This window comes from Ooceraea biroi, chromosome 13 (genome assembly GCF_003672135.1).
Source record: "Ooceraea biroi isolate clonal line C1 chromosome 13, Obir_v5.4, whole genome shotgun sequence".
Classification (NCBI taxonomy): Eukaryota; Metazoa; Arthropoda; class Insecta; order Hymenoptera; family Formicidae; genus Ooceraea; species Ooceraea biroi.
The window spans coordinates 5,468,674-5,488,166 of record NC_039518.1 but is presented as its reverse complement, the minus strand read 5'-3'; the positions used below and the strand labels follow the sequence as shown (position 1 = coordinate 5,488,166).

The following is a 19,493-nucleotide window of genomic DNA, read 5'->3' as shown; positions in this document are numbered from 1 at the left end:
GAGAAGTACTGATTATACTCTTTATTTTTTTCGTGGCTGACGTAACTACTGTTTATTGGTACATAAGATAACATCCAGTGGAACAGATTGAATAACGTATAAGTAAACAGATAATCAGTTTGTTAGAAGGTTTTATAAGAGAAGATATTATTGTTGTTTGCTGTTATACTCTTGAGAGATATTTATTTTTTTTATTAATCCAGATCACACATATGGTTTGATTGTAAAATTAATCGTTTTGCGCGTTGTACGTTTTGTTGCAATTTTTTCATGTAATAATGTAGTTGATAACTGAAACTGTGATTGCAGTGTTTCTTTCATATTTGTAAAATAACTTAAAAATAAAGGTTTTGGTATTATGTTTTTGCGAAATGATAATGTTTCTTATAAAATTGGGAAAATAAATTAAAAAATACAATGTGGCTAGGTTTTAAGAAAATTAAGTTTTGTAACTAAAATAAAATAATATAATTCTAATATTTCAACAAGTTGTTTAATACTAGTTCCAGACTTACTATTTGTTAGATTTTATTTTCTATTTTGCTATTATATGAGTATAATTGTTCCATCTGTCATATGCAATTTTCTAAATGCCATGAGAAACTCAAGTAAGATAAATGAAACGACGATTAGAAATCATTTTTACTTTTATTCTATAATATATTATATATTACAACTTTTTATTACGTTCTACTGACCACTTCAACCGCCGTCGGCGTTCTGAAAATTGCTAGCCTGTGCATCATGTATACTTTTTCTGGTCGAAAAAGAATGTACCTTACTTGCCCAATTTTCTGTCGTTTATTATAACAAGCTGGAAATGATTTCAGCGTTTTATTATTTTATTTCACAAGGTCATTAAGGAAAAATACTTATGTTTAAAAAACGCAAGTTCTGAATTGAAAAGATCGAATTGTATTGAATGTTGAAGATAACCGAGCTTTCTGTATCAGTTTATTTATGATTATCTTTTGGCATCGTAAAAATCTTCGATAATATTTTCCAATCGCATTACTGCTCGTGTTTGAAATTATTAACGCATCACGCGCACTCACTGATGCAACAATTTATACTGGAGGTGGTTTTCGCATTTCCCCCACTTTATTTCTTCTACGATAAGATGTACGCTGGTAAGCGGACCAGTCCGTATTTATACGTTCTACGCCTCGATCGGTGAAGCCACTCGTTTCATCTCCCGTACATTCGTCTCGACGAAAATGGAGTTCGCGTCGTTATTTTCGTCACCTTTTGCGTTATTACTGATCACTCTCATCATTATTGTCGTTGTGAAAGCTATCAGCGTGGTGTATAATGTGTATTTTTTCTGGTCGAAAAAGAATATACCTTACATGCCTGATTCACTCTCGTCTCAGATAACAAGTTGGAAAATGTTTTTACGTCTTATAAGCTTGCCCGATTGGGGCGAATACATGTATAATTACTTTCCGGATGCTAAATACCTCGGAGTAATGGATTTCGCCACGCCTGGGCTACTCATACGCGATCCAGATCTGATCAAAGACATCACAGTAAAGGACTTTGAACACTTTCCGGATCACCGTTTCTTCGTGGATGAAAATGTCGAGCCGTTATTCGCCAAAAATATATTCAATCTGCGTGGGGACCGTTGGCGGGAGATGAGGAACACACTGAGTCCTTCCTTCACTGCCAGCAAAATGAAATTCATGTACGAACTGATAGCCAAGTGCTCCACCGATTTCGTCGACTATCTGGTCGATCATCCGGAACTCTGTTCTTCCTTAGAGACGAAGAAGATCTTCAGACGGTACACCACCGACGTCATCGCCACGACGGCTTTCGGCGTCAGCGTGAATTCCATGAAGGAGCCCAACAACGAGTTCTTTCGGAAAGGCATCGAGGCCAGCAAGTTCGCTAGCGGCGTGCTGCACATGCTCAAGTTCATGTTTATGCGCCAGTTCCCGCGACTCGCGAGAGCGCTCGATATGACTTTCTTTCCTCGAACTACGGGCGACTTCTTCAAGAGAATCGTAGAGGAGAACATCAAGATGCGGGAGGCGCAGGGTATCGTTAGACCGGACATGATTCACCTCTTGATGCAGGCGCGAGACAAAGGCAGCGCACACAAGCTGACGCTGGACGATATTGTTTCGCAGGCATTCATCTTCTTCTTCGCGGGATTCGAGACGTCCTCGACGCTCATGTGCTTCGTGGCCTACGAGCTTGCGGTCAATCCGGACATCCAGGCTCGCCTGCGTGACGAGGTCGACCGGCATCTCGCCGAAGGAAGCGGCAGTATCTCGTACGAGTCGATGTCGAAGATGGTTTACATGGACATGGTGGTCTCCGAGGCCCTCAGGAAGTATCCACCGGTGATCTTCACCGACAGATTCAGCGCCAAGAGATACGAGCTGCCTCCGGCGCAACCGGGTTGCAAAAGTCTGATCATCGAGCCCGAAACCGTGATAATATTCCCCACTTACAGTCTGCAAAACGATCCCAAGTACTTCCCGAACCCGGAGAAGTTCGATCCTGAAAGGTTCAACGAGGAGAACAAGGACAAAATTCACCCGTACACTTATCTGCCATTCGGACTGGGGCCCAGGAAGTGCATCGGCAATCGATTCGCTCTCATGGAAACGAAGCTGCTGATAGCCGAACTCTTGCAGAAATTTATTCTGAAACCCACGGAGAAAACCATCTACCCTATCGTGTTTGATAAGAGGGACTTCGCGTTGCAGCCCACCGGCGGATTCTGGCTCGGCTTGGAGAAACGGGAAAAGGGAAAGTAAAGGAGCTGGGTTTGCGCGCAGCGCGCGTTACTATCCCGAGGAGCGAGGTTTCCCATTCTTTGATAAGTCCAACGTGCGTTCTCGAGATCTTCGGTTCCGAAAAAGATGTATTTATACTGTATCATAGTTATGCAAGTTTAACAAACAGCATTATTCCACTACGCGTTGTACTAATCAAGTGTTAGTTAATGAAATATGGAAAAATGGATATTACGATGAAAAGACACTGTTTATGCTAGATTTCCGAAAAGTACTGATTATACTCTTTATTTTCGTCGTGGCTGACGTAACTACTGTTTATTGGTACATAAGATAACATCCAGTGGAACAAATTTAATAATGTGCAATTAAACAGATGTTCAGGTTTTTAGAAGATTTTTATAAGAGAGGATATTATTGTTGTTTTCTGTTATACTCTTGAGAGATATTTATTTTTTTTATTAATCCAGATCACACATATGGTTTGATTGTGAAATTAATCGTTTTGCGCGTTGTACGTTTTGTTGCAATTTTTTCATGTAATAATGTAGTTGATAACTGAAACTGTGATTGCAATGTGTTTCTTTCATATTTGTAAAATAACTTTAAAAATAAAGGTTTTGGTATTATGTGTTTGCGAATAGATAATGTTTCTTTTAAAAGTAGGAAAAGAAATTAAGAAATACAACGTCACTAGGTTTTAAGAAAATTAATTTTCGTAACTGAAATAAAATAATATAATTCTAGTATTTCAACAAGTTGTTTAATACTAGTTCTAGAATTAGTAATTGTTAGATTTTATTTTCTATTTTGCGATTATATGAGTAATTTTCCATCTGTCATGCAATTTTCTAAAAGCAATGAGAAACTCAAGTAAAATAAATGAAACGACGATTAGAAATCATTTTTACTTTTATTACAACTTTTTATTACATTATTACTGACCACTTAGACCGCCGTCGGCGTTCTGAAAATTGCCAGCCTGTTGCATCATGTATACTTTTTCTGGTCGAAAAAGAATGTATCTTACTTGCCCAAGTTTCTGTCGTTTAGTATAACAAGCTGGAAATGATTTCAGCGTTTTATTAATTTAGTTTACAAGGTCATTACGGAAAATTACTTATGTTTAAAAAACGCAAGTTCTGAATTGAAAAGATCGAATTGAATTGAATGTTGAAGATAACCGAGCCTTCTGTATCAGTTTATTTATGCTTATCTTTTGGCATCGTAAAAATCTGCGATAATAGTTTCCAATCGCATTATTGCTCGTGTTTGAAATGATTAACGCATCATGACGCGCTCTCAGTGATGCAACAATTCATAATGGAGGTGGTTTTCTCTCTTCCCCCACTATATTTCTTCTACGATAACATCTACACTGGTAAGCGGACCAGTCCGTATTTATAACGTTCTACGCCTCGATCGGTGAAGCCACTCGTTTCATCTCCCGTTCATTCGTGTCGACGAAAATGGAGTTCGCGTCGTTATTTTCGTCACCTTTTGCGTTATTACTGATCACTCTGATCATCATTGGTGTCGTGAAAGCTATCAGCGTGGTGTATAATGCGTACTCTGTCTGGTCGAAAAAGAATGTACCTTACTTGCCCGATTCGCTGTCGTCTCTGATAACAAGTTGGAAAGTGTTTTTACGTCTTATAAGCTTCCCCGATTGGGGCGAATACATGTATAATTACCTTCCGAATGCTAAATACCTCGGAATACTGGATTTCACTACGCCTGGCTTGCTTATACGCGATCCAGATCTGATCAAAGACATCACAGTGAAGGACTTTGAACACTTTCCGGATCACCGTGCCTTCGTGGACGAAGACGTCGAGCCGTTATTCACCAAAAATGTATTCAATCTGCGTGGGGACCGTTGGCGGGAGATGAGGAACACACTGAGCCCTTCCTTCACTGCCAGCAAAATGAAATTCATGTACGAACTGATAGCCAAGTGCTGCACCGAGTTCGTCGACTATCTGGTCGATCATCCGGAAATCTGTTCTTCCATAGAGACGAAGAAGATCTTCAGACGGTACACCACCGACGTCATCGCCACGACGGCTTTCGGCGTCAGCGTGAATTCCATGAAGGAACCCAACAACGAGTTCTATCTGAAAGGCATCGAGGCCACCAAGTTCTCTAGCGGCGTGCTGACCATGATCAAGATCGTGTTCATGCGCGGGTTCCCGCGACTCGCGAAGGCACTCGGTATGACCTTCTTTCCTCGAGCTACGGGCGACTTCTTCAAGAGAATCGTAGGCGAGAACATCAAGATGCGGGAGGCGCAGGGTATCGTTAGGCCGGACATGATTCACCTCCTGATGCAGGCGCGAGACAAAGGCAGCGCGAACAAACTGACGCTGGACGACATCGTTTCGCAGGCGTTCATCTTCTTCTTCGCGGGATTCGAGACGTCCTCGACGCTCATGTGCTTCGTCGCTCACGAGCTTGCGGTCAATCCAGACATCCAGGCTCGCCTGCGCGACGAGGTCGACCGGCATCTCGCCGAAGGAAACGGCAGTATCTCGTACGATTCGATGTCGAAGATGGTTTACATGGACATGGTGGTCTCCGAGACCCTCAGGAGGTATCCACCGGTGATCCTCATCGACAGATTAACCGCCAAGAGATACGAGCTGCCTCCGGCGCAACCGGGTTGCAAAAGTCTGATCATCGAGCCCGAAAACGTGATAATATTGCCCGCTTACGGTCTGCAAAACGATCCCAAGTACTTCCCGAACCCGGAGAAGTTCGATCCTGAAAGGTTCAACGAGGAGAACAAGGACAAAATTCACCCGTACACTTATCTGCCATTCGGACTGGGGCCCAGGAAGTGCATCGGCAATCGATTCGCTCTCATGGAAACGAAGCTGCTGATAGCCGAACTCTTGCAGAAATTTATTCTGAAACCCACGGAGAAAACCATGTACCCTATCGTGTTTGATAAGAGGGAGTTCTCGTTGCAGCCCACCGGCGGATTCTGGCTCAACTTGGAGAAACGGGAAAAGGGAAAGTAAAGGAGCTGGGTTTGCGCGCAGCGCGCGTTACTTCGCATCCGGACGAGCGAGCGTCGCTGCGTTTCCAATTCTTTGATAAGTCCAACGTGCGTTCTCGAGGTCTTCGCTTCCGAATAGGATTTATTTATGCTGTATCATAGTTACGCAAGTTCAACAAACAGCATTATTCCGCTACGTGGTGTGCTAATCAAGTGTTAGTTAATGAAATATGGAAAAATGGATAGTACGATGAAAAGACACTGTTTACGCTGACGTAGATTTCCGAGAAGTACTGATTATACTCTTTATTTTTTTCGTGGCTGACGTAACTACTGTTTATTGGTACATAAAATAACATCCAGTGGAACAGATTGAATAACGTATAAGTAAACAGATATTCAGTTTGTTAGAAGGTTTTATAAGAGAAGATATTATTGTTGTTTTCTGTTATACTCTTGAGAGATATTTATTTTTTTTATTAATCCAGATCACACATATGGTTTGATTGTAAAATTAATCGTTTTGCGCGTTGTACGTTTTGTTGCAATTTTTTCATGTAATAATGTAGTTGATAACTGAAACTGTGATTGCAGTGTTTCTTTCATATTTGTAAAATAACTTTAAAAATAAAGGTTTTGGTATTATGTTTTTGCGAAATGATAATGTTTCTTATAAAATTGGGAAAATAAATTAAAAAATACAATGTGGCTAGGTTTTAAGAAAATTAAGTTTTGTAACTAAAATAAAATAATATAATTCTAATATTTCAACAAGTTGTTTAATACTAGTTCCAGACTTACTATTTGTTAGATTTTATTTTCTATTTTGCTATTATATGAGTATAATTGTTCCATCTGTCATATGCAATTTTCTAAATGCCATGAGAAACTCAAGTAAGATAAATGAAACGACGATTAGAAATCATTTTTACTTTTATTCTATAATATATTATATATTACAACTTTTTATTACGTTCTACTGACCACTTCAACCGCCGTCGGCGTTCTGAAAATTGCTAGCCTGTGCATCATGTATACTTTTTCTGGTCGAAAAAGAATGTATCTTACTTGCCCAAGTTTCTGTCGTTTAGTATAACAAGCTGGAAATGATTTCAGCGTTTTATTAATTTATTTTACAAGGTCATTACGGAAAATTACTTATGTTTAAAAAACGCAAGTTCTGAATTGAAAAGATCGAATTGAATTGAATGTTGAAGATAACCGAGCCTTCTGTATCAGTTTATTTATGCTTATCTTTTGGCATCGTAAAAATCTGCGATAATAGTTTCCAATCGCATTATTGCTCGTGTTTGAAATGATTAACGCATCATGACGCGCTCTCAGTGATGCAACAATTCATAATGGAGGTGGTTTTCTCTCTTCCCCCACTATATTTCTTCTACGATAACATCTACACTGGTAAGCGGACCAGTCCGTATTTATAACGTTCTACGCCTCGATCGGTGAAGCCACTCGTTTCATCTCCCGTTCATTCGTGTCGACGAAAATGGAGTTCGCGTCGTTATTTTCGTCACCTTTTGCGTTATTACTGATCACTCTGATCATCATTGGTGTCGTGAAAGCTATCAGCGTGGTGTATAATGCGTACTCTTTCTGGTCGAAAAAGAATGTACCTTACTTGCCCGATTCGCTGTCGTCTCTGATAACAAGTTGGAAAGTGTTTTTACGTCTTATAAGCTTCCCCGATTGGGGCGAATACATGTATAATTACCTTCCGAATGCTAAATACCTCGGAATACTGGATTTCACTACGCCTGGCTTGCTTATACGCGATCCAGATCTGATCAAAGATATCACGGTGAAGGACTTTGAACACTTTCCGGATCACCGTTCCTTCGTGGACGAAAACGTCGAGCCGTTATTCGCCAAAAATATATTCTCCCTGCGTGGGGACCGTTGGCGGGAGATGAGGAACACACTGAGCCCTTCCTTCACTGCCAGCAAAATGAAATTCATGTACGAACTGATAGCCAAGTGCTCCACCGAGTTCGTCGACTATCTGGTCGATCATCCGGAACTCTGTTCTTCCATAGAGACGAAGAAGATCTTCAGACGGTACACCACCGACGTCATCGCCACGACGGCTTTCGGCGTCAGCGTGAATTCCATGAAGGACCCCAACAACGAGTTCTATTTGAAAGGCATCGAGGCCAGCAAGTTCTCTAGCGGCGCGCTGTCCATGCTCAAGTTCGTGTTTATGCGCGGGTTCCCGCGACTCGCGAAAGCACTCGGTGTGACCTTCTTTCCTCGAGCTACGGGCGACTTCTTCAAGAGAATCGTAGACGAGAACATCAAGATGCGGGAGGCGCAGGGTATCGTTAGACCGGACATGATTCACCTCCTGATGCAGGCGCGAGACAAAGGCAGCGCACACAAGCTGACGCTGGACGACATCGTTTCGCAGGCGTTCATCTTCTTCTTCGCGGGATTCGAGACGTCCTCGACGCTCATGTGCTTCGTCGCTTACGAGCTTGCGGTCAATCCGGACATCCAGGCTCGCCTGCGTGACGAGGTCGACCGGCATCTCGCCGAAGGTAACGGCAGTATCTCGTACGAGTCGATGTCGAAGATGGTTTACATGGACATGGTGGTCTCCGAGGCCCTCAGGAAGTATCCACCGGTGATCTTCACCGACAGATTCACCGCCAAGAGATACGAGCTGCCTCCGGCGCAACCGGGTTGCAAAAGTCTGATCATCGAGCCCGAAACCGTGATAATGTTCCCCACTTACAGTCTGCAACACGATCCCAAGTACTTCCCGAACCCGGAGAAGTTCGATCCTGAAAGGTTCAACGAGGAGAACAAGGACAAAATTCACCCGTACACTTATCTGCCATTCGGACTGGGACCCAGGAAGTGCATCGGCAATCGATTCGCTCTCATGGAAACGAAGCTGCTGATAGCCGAACTCTTGCAGAAATTTATTCTGAAACCCACGGAGAAAACTGCCTACCCCGTCGTGTTTGATAAGAAGGAGTTCGCGTTGCAGCCCATCGGCGGATTCTGGCTCCGCTACGAGAAAAGGGAAAAGGGAAAGTAAAGGAGCTTGGTTTGCGCGCAGCGCGCGTTACTTCGCATCCGGAGGAGCGAGCATCGCTGCGTTTCCAATTCTTTGATAAGACCAACGTGCGTTCTCGGGATCTTCGCTTCCGAAAAAGATTTATCTATGCTGTATCATAGTTATGCAAGTTCAACAAACAGCATTATTCCACTACGTTGTGCTAATCAAGTGTTAGTTAATGAAATATGGAAAAATGGATATTACGATGAAAAGACACTGTTTATGCTAGATTTCCGAAAAGTACTGATTATACTCTTTATTTTCTTCGTGGCTGACGTAACTACTATTTATTGGTACATAAGATAACATCCAGTGGAACGGATTGAATAATGTGCAATTAAACAGATATTCAGTTTGTTAGAAGGTTTTATAAGAGAAGATATTATTGTTGTTTTCTGTTATACTCTTGAGAGAGTTATTAATTTTTTTTATTTATCCAGATCACACATATGTTTTCTTTGATTGTGAAAGTAATTGTTTTGCGCGTTGTACGTTTTGTTGAAATTTTTCATGTAATAATGTATTTGATAACTGAAACTGTGATTGCAATATGTTTCTTTCATATTTGTAAAATAACTTTAAAACTAAAGTTTTGGATATCATTGTTTTACGAAATGATAATGTTTCTTATAAGAGTGGGAAAATAAATTAAGAAATACAATGTCACGAGGTTTTTAGAAAATTAATTTTCGTAACTGAAATAAAATAATATAATTCTAATATTTCAACAAGTTGTTTATACTAGTTCCAGAATTACTATTTAGATTTTATTTTCTATTTTGCGAATATTTGAGTAATTGTCCTATCTGTCATATGCAATTTTCTAAAAGCAATGAGAAACTCAAGTAAGATAACTGAAACGACGATTAGAAATCATTTTTACTTTTATTACAACGTTTTATTACATTATTACCAACCACTCCGATCGCCGTCAGCGTTCTGAAAATTGACAGCCTGCTGCATCATGTATTCTTCTGGTGAAAAAAGAATGTACTTTACTTGCCCAATTTTCTGTCTTTTATTACAACAAGCTGGAAATGATTTCAGCGTTTTATTTTATTTTATTTTGCAATGTCATTACGGAAAATTACTTATGTTTAAACAATGCAAGTCCTGCAGTGCAAAGATCGACTTGAATTGAATATTGGAGATAACAGAGCTTTCTTTATCAGTTTATTGATAATTATCTTTTGGCATCGCCAAAAATCTGCGATAATATTGTTCAAACGCAGTACTGCGCGTGTTTGAAATGATTAACGCATGATGACGCGCACTCAGTGATACAACAATTCATAATGGAGGTGGTTTTCTCTCTTCCCCCACTTTCTTCTACGCTAACATCTACGCTGGTAAGCGGACCAGTCCGTATTTATAACGTTCTACGCCTCGATCGGTGAAGCCACTTGTTTCATCTCCCGTTCATTCGTGTCGACGAAAATGGAATTCGCGTCGTTATTTTCGTCACCTTTTGCGTTATTACTGATCACTCTGATCATCATTGGCGTTGGGAAAGCTATCAGCGTGGTGTATCATGTGTACTTTTTCTGGTCGAAAAAGAATGTACCTTACTTGCCCGATTCGCTGTCGTCTCTGATAACAAGTTGGAAAGTGTTTTTACGTCTTATAAGCATACCCGATTGGGGCCAATACATGTATTATTACCATGCGGATGCTAAATACCTCGGAATAATGGATTTCGCCACGCCTGCCCTACTCATACGCGATCCAGATCTGATCAAAGACATCACGGTGAAGGACTTTGAACACTTTCCGGATCACCATACCTTCGTGGACGAAGACGTCGAGCCGTTATTCACCAAAAATATATTCTCCCTGCGTGGGGACCGTTGGCGGGAGATGAGGAACACACTGAGCCCTTCCTTCACTGCCAGCAAAATGAAATTCATGTACGAACTGATAGCCAAGTGCTCCACCGAGTTCGTCGACTATCTGGTCGATCATCCGGAACTCTGTTCTTCCATAGAGACGAAGAAGATCTTCAGACGGTACACCACCGACGTCATCGCCACGACGGCTTTCGGCGTGAGCGTGAATTCCATGAAGGACCCCAACAACGAGTTCTTTCTGAAAGGCATCGAGGCCACCAAGTTCTCTAGCGGCGTGCTGACCATGTTCAAGTTCATGTTCATGCGCGGGTTCCCGCGACTCGCGAAGGCACTCGGTATGACCTTCTTTCCTCGAGCTACGGGCGAATTCTTCAAGAGAATCGTAGACGAGAACATCAAGACGCGGGAGGCGCAGGGTATCGTTAGACCGGACATGATTCACCTCCTGATGCAGGCGCGAGACAAAGGCAGCGCACACAAGCTGACGCTGGACGACATCGTGTCACAGGCGTTCATCTTCTTCCTTGCGGGATTCGACACGGCCTCGACGCTCATGTGCTTCGTCGCTCACGAGCTTGCGGTCAATCCGGACGTCCAGACCCGCCTGCGTGACGAGGTCGACCGGCATCTCGCCGAAGGAAACGGCAGTATCTCGTACGATTCGATGTCGAAGATGGTTTACATGGACATGGTGGTCTCCGAGGCCCTCAGGAAGTATCCACCGGTGATCTTCACCGACAGATTCACCGCCAAGAGATACGAGCTGCCTCCGGCGCAACCGGGTTGCAAAAGTCTGATCATCGAGCCCGAAACCGTGATAATAATGCCCGCTTACGGTCTGCAAAACGATCCCAAGTACTTCCCGAACCCGGAGAAGTTCGATCCTGAAAGGTTCAACGAGGAGAACAAGGACAAAATTCACCCGTACACTTATCTGCCATTCGGACTGGGGCCCAGGAAGTGCATCGGCAATCGATTCGCTCTCATGGAAACGAAGCTGCTGATAGCCGAACTCTTGCAGAAATTTATTCTGAAACCCACGGAGAAAACCGTCTACCCTGTCGTGTTTGATAAGAGGGAGTTCACGGTGCAGCCCACCGGCGGATTTTGGCTCGGCTTGGAGAAAAGGGAAAAGGGAAAGTAAAGAGCTGGGTTTGCGCGCAGCGCGCGTTACTATCCCGAGGAGCGAGGTTTCCCATTCTTTGATAAGTCCAACGTGCGTTCTCGAGATCTTCGGTTCCGAAAAAGATGTATTTATACTGTATCATAGTTATGCAAGTTTAACAAACAGCATTATTCCACTACGCGTTGTACTAATCAAGTGTTAGTTAATGAAATATGGAAAAATGGATATTACGATGAAGAGACACTGTTTATGCTAGATTTCCGAAAAGTACTGATTATACTCTTTATTTTCTTCGTGGCTGACGTAACTACTGTTTATTGGTACATAAGATAACATCCAGTGGAACAAATTTAATAATGTGCAATTAAACAGATGTTCAGGTTTTTAGAAGATTTTTATAAGAGAGGATATTATCGTTGTTTTTTGTTATACTCTTGAGAGATATTTATTTTTTTTATTAATCCAGATCACACATATGGTTTGATTGTGAAATTAATAGTTTTGCGCGTTGTACGTTTTGTTGCAATTTTTTCATGTAATAATGTAGTTGATAACTGAAACTGTGATTGCAATGTGTTTCTTTCATATTTGTAAAATAACTTTAAAAATAAAGGTTGTGGTATTATGTTTTTGCGAATAGATAATGTTTCTTATAAAAGTGGGAAAATAAATTAAGAAATATTACGTCACTAGTTTTTAAGAAAATTTATTTTTGTAACTAAAATAAAGTAATATAATTCTAGTAGTTCAACAAGTTGTTTAATACTAGTTCTAGAATTACTATTTGTTAGATTTTATTTTCTAGATACGGATATGGAAAGAACGAATAAAAATTGTCACGCTATACGTAATCGATTATACGTATGTGTATGCTAGGAATTTGTTATCAATTTCTACCGATTCTTGTGAAAGAGATCTTAAAGTTTTAAGTAGTCGATATCTAGGAGATTAAGAAAATTAATTACTTGTTAGAATCTTATCGCAAAAACGATAAAAAGATAATATAAATAAAATGAAATAAATTGAAACGCATGTCGCCCTTTTTGAATCCTAGGAAAACCGATTAAACAAATAAAATTTATCCTTTTGTATTTTCCTTTCACATTACATGTTGCATGTATTATATTATACTTATTCTCTTTATTTTTTTATTTATTAGTACCTTTATTAAATTCTTATGAATACGTCCTGCAAATGATAGGTCTGCTAATAGTTTCTTTTATTTGTTCGTCACTTCGTTCGAGGTACAGGAATTTATGATTTTATTAGCTGAGTAACTGGCTTTCTCTGAAACTAATTATTTATTTGCATTATAATTTAAACTTGTAATATTGAAAATTCCTTAGTTTAAAGAATTCTTCAGACGATGCTCAATAGTCCTTTAGCTTTTATAATAATCGATGTTTTCTCAACGTCATATTGTTATATACAAATGTTTGAAAGTATAATAATTACTAAAGTATACATTTCGTGATATACGATTTTACCTGCATTTATTTTTCATAAAAGTAACAGACAATATTACAATTAAGTGAGTTTTTCGATTACGAAACTTGATCGAACTTTACTTTTTTCGGTCAGTTTAAATAAAATGTATGCTTCGTAATTTTTTTCGTGGCCATCGAGAGTTAATTTAAAAAGAAAACGGATAACTTGAGAGTTAAACAAGAGCAACGAGGGTTATTTGCGCAGGTTAATCGGTTGAAATACAAATTTGCATAGAAAAACAGCGCAAAGAGCGGCATACTTCCTTCCATTCGTGAGGTTTGGGTGTTTTACGTCAGGTAGTTTGTGGCAGACCAAGTTTCGCTCGTTCTCTACCTTCTGTTCGTGTTTATGATGTTTCTGGTAGTCTGTTCTTGTTACACAGGAACTCTTAGGCTTCATTTCTTCCCAGTTTCCTTTCGTCCGTTTTCTTTTTATGTCCCGGGACATAAAGCAATTTAGAAAATTATATAAAATATTCACTTATCCTTTGTATCCATGATTGTTATTGCGTTACATTGTATTAAAACGTCTCAAAACTTGTTTCTGCCATTTACATTGATAAATTAATATATTTGCGCTGAATCGTCCATAAAAATTTTTATTGTGGGAAGATATTTAAAAATTTTCTTTTTAATATCTTATACAGGGTGGCCCATTTTAATTTATACAGTCGATTTTTTAAAAAACTAAAAGAGATACGAAAAAATGTTTCAGACAGACATGTCACGATTTCGAGGGGGACATAAGATGATACCATTGGTTTGATTTTGAATAGTCGTTTGAAGGTCACCTTCAATTTCTTAAATTGAAACCCCAACTTTTTATTGCAGATTCTTATTCTCCATCGAAAAATAAGTAACTTTTGTCTGAAACATTTTTCCGAAAAATGTCATCTTATGTCCTCAAAATGATCTTCAAGATGAGTTTTGAGGACATTTTGAGGACATAAGATGACATTTTTCGGAAAAATGTTTCAGACAAAAGTTACTTACTTTTCGATGGAGAATAAGAATCTGCAATAAAAGTTGGGGTTTCAATTTAAGAAATTGAAGGTGATCTTCGCGTGACCTTCAAACGAGTATTCAAGGTCAAACCAATGGTATCATCTTATGTTCCCCTCGAAATCGTGACATGTTTGTCTGAAACACTTTTTCGTATCTCTTTTAGTCTTTTAAAAAATCGACTGTATAAATTAAAATGGGCCACCCTGTATATTAGGAGTGTGATTTAGTTTTGAGGGTTTTGCAACAGATGGCTGTAGTGTCAGTTTGTTCCAATAGCTGTTTCCGATAACTGTTGTTTCTTACAGTGTTAACATTATCCATGACATTTAGTAGCATTTTATAATACCATGTCTCATTAAAAAAAATTTCAGAATTCTAACTTCCGGTCTGAAATTTGTTTTTAATGAGACATGGTATTTTTTATTACGGATTCGGATTCTATGCGAGAAAACATGCAACTTTTGTCTGAAACATTTTTCCGAAAAATGTCATCTTATGTCCTTAAAATGATCTTCAAGATGAGTTTTGAGGACATTTTAAGGACATAAGATGACATTTTTCGGAAAAATGTTTCAGACAAAAGTTACTTACTTTTCGATGGAGAATAAGAATCTGCAATAAAAAGTTGGGGTTTTAATTTAAGAAATTGAAGGTGATCTTCGCGTGACCTTCAAACGACTATTCAAGGTCAAACCAATGGTATCATCTTATGTCCCCCTCGAAATCGTGACATGTCTGTCTGAAACATTTTTTCGTATCTCTTTTAATCTTTTAAAAAATCGACTGTATAAATTAAAATGGGCCACCCTGTATATTTCTTCATGCAACATACATCTATTTAATATGTAACAAATTTTTCTAGTATATTATTTGCGTAATCAAACTGCGAGCGAGTTAAAATTGCATTGTTCTTCTGTGCTTGAGATTTCTGCGCAATGCTGAAACGTATTAATTTGCATTTGTCGGTTTAATGTTTCCCCAAGGAACTTGCATCAGATCTGCGAAAGTAGAACGTGATTGAACTGGAAAATGAGGCGTTGGTTCTCCGTGAAAATTAAAGAACCATAAGTCTATATAAACTTTATATTGAACTTCCTCTCTACAAGGATCGGAGACCATACGATTTCGTTGTTATCGGCGAAACCGAGCTTAATAAAATAACTTAACCATCCTGAGTTCTACTTCCGCATTTCGTGTCTAATGTACTCAATGATTTATATCCGGTCTTAATTAGAGCGTGTGGGCGAGAAACGGGTAGCGGTTACAACGTAAAAAGTCGAATAAGCGTAAGATACACGTGGTGCGCTGGTTGCGGAGAGAATCATGCGGGACACGCGTGACGAAGGATCGCGGGGTGCGTTTTAATAAGCGGAGGGTGCAGAGTTACTAGATGATAAGTTAAAATCTAAAATTCATTAAATTGAACCAGCCAGGATTGCGCGTCGCGCAAATTCGTAAGCTATGATATTGCGTGCCCCATAAAGAAGGTGGCCCGGGGAGGCCCACGACGGGCCCCATGCCGAGGACGTCGTCCAGGACGAGTGACGAGGATTAACTTTTTAATTGCTTTGTCGCACCCACGGGCGCGGTCGCGGATACGCGACACAGCACGATTATGAATTTTTAATCCGTCTCCGAGCCTGTCGGCTTCTTCCACCCCCGCGACGACGACGACGAGGACGATGGCGATTATCCGGCCGAGTCGTAAACACAAAGTTGTCGGCGCTCTTAAAATCGATTCTGCGGCCTTCTCCATGGTCCTCCCGGGGGTGGCGCGAGGAGGGCAGGAGGATGCGTTTCGATGGCGGCGAGATTAGCCCTGCACACGTCCCTTCTGACATATTTACCGGTGAGACGCGTGCGAGAAAGAAATCAATACGAGGCGCGCGCGCTCACGACGGCCGCTTAAAGCGCCGATAGAAAGTTCCGTGGAATTTAAATCAAGATTGACGAAGTTTCGGAATTAATTCGTATCAAGCTTTGAGTCGACTCGTCGAACGCGACACGATTCCTTCACGGTGTTGCTGAACTTGCGTAATAACCTTCCGCTCGCGAAGTCTCCTCGCCGCGATGTGCCTGATAAATATTAAATTCAAGCCGTTCCTCGACCGGAATAACGATTTCCACGTAGCATCCCATCCTTGCGACGAGCTTAAGCGATGGAGATGCGCGTATATATACTTATACTTCTGTATAACGTTTATTCCTTCAGAGTGTCTCATATGAAAAATTGTCCCGACACCTGCATGTGTTCTTCTGCGAGATAATTGCGGGAAATCGAATGTCACACTCATTTTCCATATTTGTCTCTGTACTAAAATGTGTTCTCTTTCTCTGTTTCAGTTGATCTCATACAAATGTTGGAGTTTAACTTGACCGTGTCGTTGCCAGCCGCCTCCCTGTTAACAGTGATCTTAGCATTAGTGGGTAAGTCGAAGACATCTTGCAAACTTCCACTTTAAGAACACACCCACTCTCATGATATTTACCTTAGCATAGCGCTGCTTTGTGCAAACGTTTCCTCACACAGTAAAAAATAAAATGTTAATTTTAACATTTTTTGCATGTCCCAGAAAGTCCACTCTAAATTTTAAGTTAAAGTAACTCATTCGTCATGTGTTACTTCTTGACAAACTAGAAATGTTAAGTAATTAACACAATACTTTACATTTATTTTTCTTATTGTAACTTTAAGTGTGATGTAAAAATAACGTACAAAGTAATTGAAAACTACATGGAAGAGAAGTTACAATAACTCGTCGGAAAAGTTGATAGAACATTTTCGTTCGTACGATATGAACATTTACTTTTTGTTATATTAACACACGATAGTAATTATTTCAACTTAAATTATTTTTGATGGAAACATTTAATTTTAGTAAATTTGATTATTTTATATGTCAAAGTTCATGATTATTTGAAGATTTACTTTAACTTCTTTTAGAATGTCAAACTGACTTTGTGACATGTTGATTGTTTAAAATTATTATGTTAAAAGCATTTGAAATAATATTCCATTTCTAAGAGACATACACAAAATGTTAAGTTATGAAGTTAACATATAAAATTGTTATAAAAATAATAACATATCAGTTGTATGTTAATTTTACATTGAAGTAGTAATCAAAACATGGCAACACAAGAGAATTTTAACATATGGACGCACAATTTTTAACGGTGTATTGAAATGTGCCACGTCTCTTATGCCTTGCCTTTTACACAGTAAAAAATAGAATGTTAATTTTAACATTTTTTGCATGTCCCAGAAAGTCCACTCTAAATTTTAAGTTAAAGTAACTCATTCGTCATGTGTTACTTCTTGACAAACTAGAAATGTTAAGTAATTAACACAATACTTTACATTTATTTTTCTTATTGTAACTTTAAGTGTGATGTAAAAATAACGTACAAAGTAATTGAAAACTACATGGAAGAGAAGTTACAATGACTCATTGGAAAAGTTGATAGAACATTTTCGTTCGTACGATATGAACATTTACTTTTTATGTTATATTAACACACGATAGTAATTATTTCAACTTAAATTATTTTTGATGGAAACATTTAATTTTAGTAAATTTGATTATTTTATATGTCAAAGTTCATGATTATTTGAAGATTTACTTTAACTTCTTTTAGAATGTTAAACTGACTTTGTGACATGTTGATTGTTTAAAATTATTATGTTAAAAGCATTTGAAATAATATTCCATTTCTAAGAGACATACACAAAATGTTAAGTTATGAAGTTAACATATAAAATTGTTATAAAAATAATAACATATCAGTTGTATGTTAATTTTACATTGAAGTAGTAATCAAAACATGGCAACACAAGAGAATTTTAACATATGGACGCACAATTTTTAACGGTGTATTGAAATGTGCCACGTCTCATATGCCTTGCCTTTTACACAGTAAAAAATAGAATGTTAATTTTAACATTTTTTGCATGTCCCAGAAAGTCCACTCTAAATTTTAAGTTAAAGTAACTCATTCGTCATGTGTTACTTCTTGACAAACTAGAAATGTTAAGTAATTAACACAATACTTTACATTTATTTTTCTTATTGTAACTTTAAGTGTGATGTAAAAATAACATACAAAGTAATTGAAAACTACATGGAAGAGAAGTTACAATGACTCATTGGAAAAGTTGATAGAACATTTTCGTTCGTACGATATGAACATTTACTTTTTATGTTATATTAACACACGATAGTAATTATTTCAACTTAAATTATTTTTGATGGAAACATTTAATTTTAGTAAATTTGATTATTTTATATGTCAAAGTTCATGATTATTTGAAGATTTACTTTAACTTCTTTTAGAATGTCAAACTGACTTTGTGACATGTTGATTGTTTACAATTATTGTGTTAAAAGCATTTGAAATAATATTCCATTTCTAAGAGACATACACAAAATGTTAAGTTATGAAGTTAACATATAAAATTGTTATAAAAATAATAACATATCAGTTGTATGTTAATTTTACATTGAAGTAGTAATCAAAACATGGCAACACAAGAGAATTTTAACATATGGACGCACAATTTTTAACGGTGTATTGAAATGTGCCACGTCTCATGTGCGTTGCCTTTTACACAGTAAAAATTAAAATGTTAATTTAACATTTTTTGCATGTCCCAGAAAGTCCACTCTAAATTTTAAGTTAAAGTAACTCATTCGTCATGTGTTACTTCTTGACAAACTAGAAATGTTAAGTAATTAACACAATACTTTACATTTATTTTTCTTATTGTAACTTTAAGTGTGATGTAAAAATAACGTACAAAGTAATTGAAAACTACATGGAAGAGAAGTTACAATAACTCGTCGGAAAAGTTGATAGAACATTTTCGTTCGTACGATATGAACATTTACTTTTTATGTTATATTAACACACGATAGTAATTATTTCAACTTAAATTATTTTTGATGGAAACATTTAATTTTAGTAAATTTGATTATTTTATATGTCAAAGTTCATGATTATTTGAAGATTTACTTTAACTTCTTTTAGAATGTTAAACTGACTTTGTGACATGTTGATTGTTTAAAATTATTATGTTAAAAGCATTTGAAATAATATTCCATTTCTAAGAGACATACACAAAATGTTAAGTTATGAAGTTAACATATAAAATTGTTATAAAAATAATAACATATCAGTTGTATGTTAATTTTACA

The 19,493-nt window shown here is 38.3% G+C and overlaps 4 protein-coding genes across 4 annotated transcripts; all 4 read left to right on the top strand.

Annotated features, from left to right (window-relative positions):
* Positions 1 to 820: 820 nt before the first annotated feature.
* LOC105281902 (cytochrome P450 9e2) lies at positions 821 to 6,404 on the top strand. The gene is made up of 2 exons (XM_026974677.1): positions 821 to 2,743; positions 5,746 to 6,404. Exons 1-2 carry the CDS (start codon positions 1,218 to 1,220, stop codon positions 5,771 to 5,773), a joined length of 1,554 nt encoding a protein of 517 aa, XP_026830478.1. The 5' UTR covers positions 821 to 1,217; the 3' UTR covers positions 5,774 to 6,404.
* On the top strand, positions 3,774 to 6,404 carry LOC113563270 (cytochrome P450 9e2-like). The gene has a single exon (XM_026974676.1). It carries the CDS (start codon positions 4,220 to 4,222, stop codon positions 5,771 to 5,773), a length of 1,554 nt encoding a protein of 517 aa, XP_026830477.1. The 5' UTR covers positions 3,774 to 4,219; the 3' UTR covers positions 5,774 to 6,404.
* Positions 6,405 to 6,554: 150 nt separating this feature from the next.
* On the top strand, positions 6,555 to 9,498 carry LOC113561404 (cytochrome P450 9e2-like). The gene has a single exon (XM_026974679.1). It carries the CDS (start codon positions 7,259 to 7,261, stop codon positions 8,810 to 8,812), a length of 1,554 nt encoding a protein of 517 aa, XP_026830480.1. The 5' UTR covers positions 6,555 to 7,258; the 3' UTR covers positions 8,813 to 9,498.
* Positions 9,499 to 9,981: 483 nt separating this feature from the next.
* LOC113563271 (cytochrome P450 9e2-like) lies at positions 9,982 to 12,818 on the top strand. Its single transcript, XM_026974678.1, has one exon. The coding sequence runs from the start codon at positions 10,271 to 10,273 to the stop codon at positions 11,822 to 11,824; it is 1,554 nt and encodes a 517-aa protein (XP_026830479.1). The 5' UTR covers positions 9,982 to 10,270; the 3' UTR covers positions 11,825 to 12,818.
* The last annotated feature ends 6,675 nt before the right edge of the window (positions 12,819 to 19,493 follow it).